The sequence below is a fragment of the Lycorma delicatula genome, chromosome 9 (assembly GCF_047948215.1).
Source record: "Lycorma delicatula isolate Av1 chromosome 9, ASM4794821v1, whole genome shotgun sequence".
NCBI classification, from domain to species: Eukaryota; Metazoa; Arthropoda; class Insecta; order Hemiptera; family Fulgoridae; genus Lycorma; species Lycorma delicatula.
In genome coordinates, this window is record NC_134463.1 from 4,285,892 (window position 1) to 4,297,938 (window position 12,047).

General features: G+C 27.6%; 1 protein-coding gene across 1 annotated transcript in view; it reads left to right on the top strand.

Moving 5' to 3' along the window:
- The window catches only part of LOC142330241 (ATP-dependent DNA helicase Q1-like), a 36,205-nt gene that overhangs the window by 23,610 nt on the left and 548 nt on the right, over nt 1-12,047 (top strand). Inside the window, exons 8-11 of the mRNA XM_075375403.1 lie at nt 1,900-2,095; nt 5,548-5,702; nt 7,989-8,167; nt 10,627-10,809. Coding sequence (XP_075231518.1) covers nt 1,900-2,095; nt 5,548-5,702; nt 7,989-8,167; nt 10,627-10,809 — 713 coding nt within the window. The remainder of the gene's footprint in view (nt 1-1,899; nt 2,096-5,547; nt 5,703-7,988; nt 8,168-10,626; nt 10,810-12,047) is intronic.

Sequence of the window (12,047 nt, forward strand, 5' to 3'; positions counted from 1 at the left end):
TCCTAATATTTTTTGTACTACATCATAAGTAGAATCATGTTTTGGCTTTATATTTTTAGTTGGATTCAAAGATACTATTAATTACGTTTCGTGTTTTTTTACTTGTAGTGTTAGATGAATCCATAATACATTTTCTATAGACCTATCTGAGATAATTATTTTGATATTAATCTAACAATGTTAATTGATAAAAACTACCTACATCATTTTAACAGGCATGATAATCTTTTATAAATAAATAAGATGAAATAACTATTTTTAAGATAATAGGAATTTTTGAACAAGCAAATGAGTGTTTTCAGTCAGATGCACATAACAATAAATTTTAGTTTCCTAGTACAAATATTTTTATAAATAATGTTGTGTATTCGCCGCTCGATCAGGATATTGAGAGACTAACAATTAAAAATGATTATATAATTATAATTTATTAGTTTAATAACATAAATAAAATGAGACAAATCAATAATAGTTATGTCAATAACAGTAATAATAATAACAACTCAAGAATAATGATAATGATGAACAATGAGTAATAATGACAACAATAATAATTATAGTAATAAATGTCAGTAATAAAAAAAAATGATTACATACAAAATAGAATTTAAAGTAAGGTCAGGATTTGTTTACACTTAGTTAAACCAGAATTCACTCCCATTGTCATTATCATGACTGCTATTATTTACACCTTTAACAACTGGCATTGTATTACTACGAAGATAAGAGTAGTCTAAAGTTTTCTCACTGCAAATACCTTTCCTGTTCACAAATAAAACTACCCTATAATTTATGAATGAATTGAATACTTTATACCTCTTACTAATGGTTTTTTAGTAACTCACAAACAACTTCCTGCATTTACTCACTGTCCGTTCTGGAATGCTCATGATATCACATTGAACACACCATTCAGCACTACACGTTGACCCAGATAACACCAACTTACAATCGCATCAAACACAACCAGCAATACACTTATACTTGCTTCTTCAAAAACTGAACTTAACTCGTCTTTCCTGGAGTATTTATACTACTATCCTCTTGACCTGCAGAACCAAATCCAAGTTGAAGCGTGAGAATGATTGTCAGAGTCCTTACATTTTCCTATAAATTCCTACCCTGGTCCAGTAATTCTTCTCATTGAACATCTGTTGAGGGTGTGGCAGTGGGCATTATTACAAAGAATGATTGTTAGATGAACCTGCTAGTCTTAGAAAAAAGATTCTTTCTGAATTCCATCCATTATAATTTTCTACTACTTTCTTCTCAATGCAGAGATATGTTACTCAGGTATATATATGTACACTTATTATTACAAAAATATAAATATTATTTTGTATTAATGAATAAATATTACTTTATATATATGATGTAATAATTTTTATTATCAATTCTAAAATCAAACCAAAGTAAAAAGCAATATTATAAGTTAAAAAATTTAAAAGCGAGTTTATTCAAAAGCTAATCGACAAGTTATGGGCCAAGATTTTTTTACACACTATTGTATAGTTAACCAAAATTCGAAAAAACATTTGATGTGCAATGGCCTTCCATTTAAAGTTAGTTAAGGCACACTGTGAGTCTCATTATTACTACAACACAGATGTATTGATATTAATTGGCATTTATTCTGATAAATGTCAATTATTCATTTATTCTGCCAATCTCCATGACAGAGTGGTATCATTTTGGCCTTTCATCTGGAGGTCCCGGATTCAAATTGGATCTGGTGTGGCATTTTTCACATGCTACAAAATTTCATTTTCATATTCTATGCACAAGCTTCAAGCTTATGTGGTGATATCATCTAATAAATAAATAAAAAATTATAAATACTTTATTGTGATTTAGGTTTTTTATTGGTAATAATAACTTTAATAATTATTTTCTATTTAGGAAACATGGATTACGTGTTAGTGGTTATCATGCACAATTAGATGTTAAACTTCGATCATCGATTCATGAGAAATGGTTAAAAGGCGAATACCAAGCAGTTGTTGCAACTATTGCATTTGGACTTGGTATTGATAAATCTGATGTTAGATTTGTTATTCATCATTGTTTATCAAAATCAATGGAGAATTTTTATCAAGTAAGTTAATCAAAATTGTTTATCATGTAAAATAAAACTGTAATAATGCAAGTCTTATGAAATTGATATTATAATTTTATTTTAGGTAAAGTTTCTTGAAAGCAGTCTTTATTTATTAACTTTAAGTAGTTTTTAACTTATTAAGTTAGAATGAGGTCTTTCTCAAAATATATGACTTTTTGCGATACAGAAGACCAGGAAATTACTATCAGTTTTTTTTTATTCAGAAATTTATTAATTTTTTGATACATGGATTAATTTTTTTTAATTATTAAGTGATAAATTTACATGTTTTAATATTTTATATACTTCCTGTTTACGAATGTTTTCTTTTTTTTATTCATCCTTTAAAATGATTCTGGGAAATTTCTTAATACAACTTTTTCTCTTACCTAATGAAAGAATTTTCTGAACTCATATTTTAACAGAATCCAGAAAAGAAGTTCCCAAATTAAAAAAAAAAAAAAAAAAAAAAAAACTATCAATTTCAATTATCCTTTATTTTGTAGAAGTTTCTCTGATGGTTTAGTTGTAAGATTTGACAGATAACTTACATAGAAGAATTTTCAACAGGAAAATTAAATTGCTTACATAGATGGTCTGAAGATTTATTTATTTTTTTTTTTTATCATTAATGTCTAGTTAATGATAATTGTAAAATGAAACAATGTAAGACCTTCTAGTCCAGTTTTGATGGATTTTTGCTTAGAATTCATTCAGACAAAACAATTGACCTGAAATTTGGACAGTAATAAGGGAGTAGCTCAAGGAATAAAATTTATATAGTACTGATGTGTGCTTTTACCCTGGGGGTGGATGCCACCCCTTCTCGGGGGTGGAAATTATTACATTCAAAATAACTGCATAAATCAATAGAGGAATAAATTCTAAGCAGAAAATTCCCTATAAAAATGTTTTGTAGAATCAATAATTTTTGAGTTATTTGTGATTGAAAATGTTGATTTTTCAACCAACCATTGAATGATTTTTCACAAATAACTCAAAAACCTAAGTATTATTGAAAAAATTATTATTAGCAAAAATGAAGCTTATAAAATAATGAAGATTGTTTTTTTTTTTTTTATTTCCCTTTATTTCTGTAGGTGCAATACGAACTGAGTTATGCCTCATTGAAGGTTTTTATTGCCTCATTGAACTTTTTATTCACTGAAACCTTTCAACATTAAATAACGGAAAAACAGAAAATTTTTCAAGGAAAACTTGTAGGGTATTTTTCAAAGTACTTGAAAAGACCTTTAAAATTAGCTTTTGTAAAAGTCATTAGCATGAAAACTGACAGTTATGTTGAAAATAAAATGTTTGTCTTGCTTTTTCGGAGAAAAAATAATTATTTGAAATTTGATGCAATTTTTTATGTTCAAGCCTATTCTTCACCTTATAGACCTATTTTCTAAGAATCTTTTTTTTTATTTTGTAGAGAAGTTCCTTTGTTTTTTTGATAATAACTCTTTCTCTACATATGTAGTATATATTTTAAATAAAAAGTTATATTCTGTATAAAAATGATTTCAACATTATCATTTTTATCATCATTGCTTAGTCATAAATGTTATCATATAATCATATTATTATTTAATGTTATCTCGTATTTTCGTATAAAAATTCAAAAAATCTAATAGAAAATTTAGAGTAAAAAAAAATTACTCCCTTTATTTCAGATATTGTTAGATCATTCTTATTAGAAGTCTATAATATTTCTCTGCATTCTTTTTAATATTTTTGTCAAGATAGGTTTCATCCCTGTCTGTTAATTGGAGACATCTTTTTTTAAAATGCATGACATTTATTTGTAAGCTTATCCATATTTTAAATGAAATTAACTTTCTAAAATAAAAAAAATCCTGAAAATGTAAAAAATAATAATCATAGGATGATGTCTTTACTTGATAGAAATCCATAATTAAAAACTGGAAAATGAAAACAAAATATGTTTTTTGTTTTTCATAAAATTTATTTAAATATGACAACTGTTTTGATACACAGTACCTTCTTCAGATTTTTAGTGTAGAATACACTATTCTTGTATGGTAACAATTTTTCAAAACTCACAAAGAAGTCATTGTTCTCCAATTTTCTCCAATTAACATCCATTTTTCAGTGTAAAAAAAAAAATTGTTTTTAGGAATAGTAGTAGAAATAATAGTAATAGAAATAATAACCTAACAATAGTTTTGGGACCCATGACATCCAACTAAATATTATTCTGTCAGTGGGGTTTAATAATTTTGTTAATTAATTTATATCCCTGAATTTGCTACTTGTTCATATAATGTGTGCAAATAATATATGCTCAAATAATTCTATTAATGCCTTTTATATTACTATTTTTTTATTCATCTTCTTGAGTTTTCTCTATTTTTATTCTATGTTTTTATTAATTATATTAATAACTTCTGTTGTTTGTTGATAATTCATTATGTACCTCTGATTCTATTCTAAGTAAATTTTACATGGTTTCCCTTGATTCCTCGTGATGATGCTGTAGCAGTTTCTTTTGTTGTTTATAGAGTATCATATCTACCATTCCTGACATGGTCTCTCATAATGTATAGTGTGTACCATTCCAAAAGACATTCACTTTTCTCCATTTTTGAACACAAGTGTCCTCTACTACTGATTCTTTTACTTACTTATTTTAGTTAAATCTTCTTTTACTAACTGGATATCAAGGAACAAAGAACACTTCAGTTTTGTCTGTCCTTTGTCAGTTTACCTTAATATATTTTTTTAACTAAAAATTGATCCATCTAGCTCTTTGTTTGTACTTTTAATAATTGAGTTACAAGAAGGTATGCAGGGTAGTATTGGCCTGCAGAAGTACCCAATCACAATGGAAGGATTGACTCCATGTAGGTATTTGTGCTCACCATTGCTTCAGATGTCAGATCTAGATTTCTTTTACTTTGTGGGTTGGCTTCTATCAGGTTGCAGTGATAGAACTGAGGATAAGTCCCCAGTCTCCAGTACATATCTCCTCATTAACCCATCTTCTTTCTGTAATTGGGTACTCTAACCTTTCATCAGGTTGTTTAGCTTAATAGGCGCACCACATATAGGTTTCATGTTGGAGAAGAAAGATTCAGAAAATTCTCTTGAATAAATTTTTAAGTTATGTGATGCAGACAGATATTTGTCATCATTAGTCCCATTTTTCCAGAGCCCTGATTCTTTTAACCATATTTTTTTTACTTTTGCTACTTTTGCATTTCTTCTAGTTTACTGAACTGCTTATAACCTTATGATTGCTTCCCTACAAAAAAATGGTCACCTGTTATCAATCTTCCTAAATATTGATATTTGTTATCGCTGTGAATCCCTGGATTCCAAATTCTGGTAATTTTTTTTTTTTTTACCATATTCTGCTTTTTTTGTGTGTTTTTAAACCCATAAAATAGATTGTTAGTAATAAATACTCTTTGTGTGTATTTTAGGAAAGTGGTAGAGCTGGAAGAGATGGTAAACCAGCTGATTGTATATTATTTTATCGTTTAGCTGATGTTTTTAAATTGAGTACCATGGTTTTTACTCAACAAACAGGACTTCAGAATTTATATGGAATTGTGGAATATTGTTTAGATCCTTCCACGTCAGTATTAGCATTATTGTTATTATTATTTTTCTTTTTTATATAATTATATACACATTATTTATGCTTAAAATTTATTAATAACTTAAATTTAAGTAGCTTATTATACTTTTTTTTATTTATAAAGATTATTTTTTGTAAAAATTCTTAAGTTTTAATAAAATATTTCAACCCGTTTTTGAGATATGAATTTGTTAGGAATTCATTTTTTTAATTTATTTTAAGAACATTTGAATATTTTTTTCTTAATTTTGCTGTGGGATTTTTTAAACCATCTGTAAATATGGTTCATATTAAGTTTGTTCATGTATTTTTTCATGTTTTTTGTCATAATTTGACTCATTTGCTTTTCCCTTTCTTTGTTCCAGTTCTTATGATGGTTGTTTTACTTTTCTATTTATTAAATAAATAATTACATTACAATTACATCAGCAGTATTGATTTAATATATAATAAGTGTTCTGCCCAAAGGCAGGCATTTCACATGGCCGCCCTCCATTCTGCTCGATTCTGTGCCATCCATTTCATTTTATAGTAACTTTTTCTCTTTTTATATTGTCTATCATTTTCATTCGTCTCCAACCTCTTGCTTTCCTCCCTGTTACTAATCCTTCCAATGCCGTCACCAACAGCAGTCACTACTGCACTGGCAGTCGGCCAATGGCAGTCACATCTCAGCCAGTGTCCTAACCAACTGCATTTTCTTCTCAATCATAGATTTAATGAATGAGTCATATTTTAATATAGTCATATACTATATAATACAGGGTTATCATAAAAGAATGGTGCGGTTTCAATAATTCATAGGAAGATTGTAGGGAAATTTCTAGATGTTATATTGGTATCCCTGAAAGCCTCCAACTCAAAAGTTTGTTCATCAGCAGTTGTAACCACAACATCAGTTCTTGTATTGTTGTTGCGGTGAGTTTAGTGAGTTACTATGTTCTCGGATAAAGACAAAGCCAAGTGTGTTTTATTGATGGCTGAATTAAAGTCCATAATTTTAGTTCAACGTGAATTCGGAAGAGATCCACCAAACAAAAATAACATAGCATGTCGGTTCAAACAAGGCAGACCAAGCGTACCAGATGAAACGGTTGAACTAATTAGACAATCGGCAATTAGAAGTCCTGGGAAGTCCATCCCCCGTCAAAGCGTCGAATTAGGTATTCCAAAATCAACAAAGTTTTACATAAAAAACTGAAATTACAAGATTATAAAATCCAGATACTGCAGGAATTGAAACCCGATGATGGTGTAAAATGTTACAATTTCGCTGTTGAAATGTCGGACAGAATAAGTGAAAACGAATCATTTTTAGACAATATAATTTTTACAGACGAAGCTACATTCCATGTGAATGGATGTGTTAACAGACACAATTCACGAATATGGGGCTCTGAAAACCCACACGCAATTATTGAGAAAACAACACAATTCACCTAAAGTTAATGTTTGGTGTGGTGTGATGAAAAATCGTGTAATAGGGCCTTTCTTCTATGCTGAAAAAACAATTAATGGAGTTGCATATCTTGACGTGTTAACCAATTATTGCTTTCCTCTGCTGGATGAACTCGAAAACATTCATCAACCTCATTTCCAACAAGATGGTGCTCCCCCGCACTTCAATGTATTGGTCACGGATGCTTTGAACGAAGAATTTGGAGATTGATGGATAGGCCGGCAAGGACCCATACTTTGGCCTCCAAGGAGTCCAGACCTGACACCTTGTGATTTTTTCTTGTGGGGGTACATCAAAAGCGTTGTTTATACACAAAAAATTTGCGACCTAAACCACTTAAAAAACAGGATTAATGAAGCAATGACAACCATTAACGAAGAAATGTTAACTAATGTTTGAAGAGAAGTTGAGTATCGTTTGGACATTTGTCGAGCGACTAAGGGCGCACATATTGAAATTTATTAATTATGTAAAAAAATGTTTGAGACGACAAATTTGAAAAATAAAAAACATAAACTGTAAGTAATTCTGTTTTAATTTAAACCATGTTCAAAACCGCACCATTCTTTTATGATAACCCTGTTTAGTCTATATGACTATAATATAGTCATATAATAGAATTGTTATGTATAATATACTTGTAATATATTTTTATTCTGTACCATTTAGCTTAAAATAAAATACTAATAATTAGTATACTTCCACTCTGTATGATGAATTTGGTAATGTGAAATTAAAAAAATGCAAAAATTATCGAACATCAGCTTATCTTAAAATAGATGGAAGGTTAATGTCCAAAATTTATTTTATTTTTTGTTTTACAGATGCCGTCGTGCTATTATTGCTTCACATTTTGATGAAACATGGGAAAGTACAGATTGTAATAAAATGTGTGATCACTGTAAAGATTCTAGGGAGCCAAAAAAAGTTGATATTACAAAACATTGTCAGTCAGTATATAAATTAATGGCTCAGGCTTCTTCAAATGATACTAAACTCACGGGTATGTATCGCTTTTTTTTAACATTCATTTATAGTTTATATTATTGCATCTATGTTTGCAGATAAAGCCTATATGTTCATTAGAATAGTAATGTTTTAATCTTGTTTCATATTTGTATTGTAATTTTTATTTTTCCATCTATTACTCTTTTTTCTGCTGTATAGGAGTTTTAATATATTGTATCCTACTATTTCAATAAAACAAACAATAAAATACAACAATTTATTGTTATAATATTTACATAATTATGCTATGTATAGGGTATAGTCTGTACATGAACATAAATCATTGTTTATCCCATTATTGTTACATGATAAATATAGATAGGTATTTATTGTATAAATACATATCTACCTAAAAATTATGTCAAACATTTTAAAGTTCTAAGTACAGTTCATGAATTCAAGTATTAAAAGACACTAATCACAATCAAATGACTGCATGCTATGTTTTTATCTTTATGTTATCTTACAAGCTAAATAATTTTGTATTAAATTATTTATGAAAATAAAATTCCTTTTCTGTTAAATAGTAACAATAACTTTTTAAATGATATATTTAAAAAGGACTGACCACCTTTTTATTACCATATTTTATTTGTTATTTTTTAAGAGAATATCTTCTCTTGAAAATATCAAATTACACAGTTTACATATTTTGTAGAACAGTTACACTAAATAAATTATTTAAAGCACAGTCTTGTTTTTATAATCTTTTTTCAGATAATCCATACTGTTTTATTTATTATTACTATGGCATGCTTATTTTAATTGCATTCATTTAATGTAGTTTAAAATCAATTAAAGTACTTGTTTGCATAATGTTGCTTATTCATTCGCTATTTAACAATTTTTTGTTGTTAGTGCTTATTCATTTGTGTCAGTTCTTTTGCTGTTAATAAATAAAACCAACGTATATTAAAAAACTGATTAATACAAATAAATGTACCTTCTAACCCAGTGTAACATACTTATAATTGAAATAAAGTACTTCATTGCCTATGTGCTGTTGTAATTGCTTGTTGGTTTAATTAATAAAATTGTCTAAGGTCTGGTTGGTGATCTCAAGTTTGAGAAGGTGTGTTAAATTATAAATGGGATTCAGTCGTTTGTAAGAACTTACAATGTTGAATAAAAAATTCAATATAGATAATAATTATTATATATATATAATAATATATATATATAATTATTATTATATATATATTAATAATTATTCAATATAGATAAAGATAATTCTCAAATTAAAAAACTTAATGAATTTTGTAATTTGGCATTTAATTAAATTTAATTCTACTTATATATTATATGTACTTATGGATTTAACATTTTTTAAAACTGCCATTATTTATTTTCATTGTTTTACACGCTACAGTAATTTCTCAAAATTAGTATTTCTGAAGAGTTGAAGTCAAGAAAAAAATTGAAGGAGGCTCATGAAGAGATGTGCTTTGGTAAATGAAAGGCACTTCAGTAACTGTAGAGTATTAGGTTTAATATTTTTTTTTAAATTAGTGCAAGTTTTTTTAAAATTAAGTGCTTAATAGAAATTTTTGAAAAAAAGAGTTTTCTTAAGTTTACAACCTTGATCATGCTTCATATATATTAACACATTGGTTGTGATAATGTATGTGCTTTTTTAATGCATGTATTCATTACAAGTCCCTCATTGTCTGTTATTTACATTTCCACTGGTGTGTTACAGGGCATCCATATGTTTTATACAGATTTGAATATTAGACAATGGACACTACCAGTGTTCTTTGGTGGTTGGTTTTCAATTAATCGCACATCTCAGGAATGGTCAATCTGAGGCTGTATAAGACTACACTTCATTTACATTCATACAAATAACCCTTATTCATCCTCTGAAGTATTACCTTACAGTAGGTGTGTAGGCTAAACAGAAAAAAAGAGAAAATCTATATTTTTCTTTGCCTTTTCTAATGCTATTTGTCATTCATTGATATAATTATTCTGGATTTTATATTCTGATGGTGCAGTTCTGGTCACCCAGGCGCAGTATGAATTTATTCCTTCTTAACATCTGAATTTAATTTTTAGAATTAGTCAGAGTAAAATAAAAAATAAATGAGGATGATAGAAAAATACACCTACCTACCACACAGAAGGAAGTTCGAGGGGAAAATAAGATACCTCATCGTTAATTCTTGTACAGGACATACGTAACTAGTATCACTACCAGGATGTTAATGAGGAAGATTAATAATTACAGACTTTCAGTAGTAATCAAACCCAAGACAAGATAATCTAGAAGTTAGCATTTGAAGAACCAACTAGTTGGCCAGTTTTGCTATTGAAGAAGTATTCAAATATTTTATTAAAATTACAGTAGTTTCTTATTACAGTAAGTAAGGTTATTTTTGTTAGAGTAAATAAGAGAATCATATGTTTATTAATTTAAAAATTATGGCTTTTGATTTTATATATATTTTTTAGCCCAAAAATTGTTAGACAACTGGTTTGGTAAAGGGCCACCAAAATTGAGAGTTTCCTCAGTCTCTCCACCAACATTTTCTAGAGATACTGGTGAATCAATTCTTGCTTGGCTTCTTGTTAAAGGTTATTTGAAAGAAGATTTCCATTTCACGCCATATTCAACTATTAGTTATATTCGAAGAGGTAATTTTTTTTTTATTTATAAAAAAATTGGGTATAACAAGGAATTGACTAGAAGCCATTGACCCTTTTTTATTTGATATGTTTAGTTTTACCCACTTATCTACTTATTTAGATAATGGAGAGACGTAGTGAATAGGTTGTTGTGAGCCTGAGTAATAATGAAGTTTTTTGTAAATGCATAAAAACAAAATATTGATTTTATATTTAAAAAAACTGCATTCAGACCTGCCTTAGAATTTACAAAAATCTCTTACATTTATTTTATTTTTTTTTTGTAATAAAAAAATTTTATAACTTTATTTTTATTTACATTGAGTTATAAGTGTTTGCAATTCCTACCCACCCGCCATGAAAAAGTATAAAAATTAAATGAAGTTTTTAAATAAAGAATGGTTTCATAGTATTATTTGTTTGTGATTTTTCACTCTAAAATTATATAGATGTTGAAAATTTTAACATATTTGAAAAATTATAATTTCTCCCAAATATTTTATAGATTTTTTTTAAAACTTCATAACCAAGTTATTTAAACAAAAATATTTTTAAGAATCAAATGATTTCTTGCATATTTTATCCATAATTGGGTTAATTTTGAAGGTAAAATAAAAAGAAAAAACACAAATTGTAAGAAATTAATTTGTGTAAAATCTACAGTAATTTTATTTTTAGATGTTTATAAAGTTAATTATAAAAGATCTGTCTGTGTAAGAAACATACTTTCACTTGAGAATGGTCAAAAGATGTTGAAACTTAGTTACAACTGTTATTTTTTATGAATTAAAAAAAATGTATATATATATATATATATATATATATATATATATGTTGTTTGAATTATCTACCTGGTAAACTATTATTAATAATTGTGTTAAAATATGTGTTGACAATAAGTGTGACTTTTTTGCAGTTTATTACCTAAAACTATTTAACACTAATGCATATAATTTTAATAAACATGTTATAGGATTCTATATTCCCAGTGAATTTTATTAGCTCTAAAAATATTGCTTAGCCTAAAAGATTCTATTTTTCAAAATTTCATTGCACATGTATTTTACTGGTTGCAAAATTCTCCTTTTATTACTGTTTCCGCTGTTTAAAGTTTGCCATTAGAATGTGGTTAGTAATCCTTTTACATTTTCAATGGTGAAAGGTTGTAGTTTGTTATCCTTTTAGTTTCAGTCGTAATAAAAGTTACATTTATTTCAGTTTTATAAATACCATGTTAATATTATTAT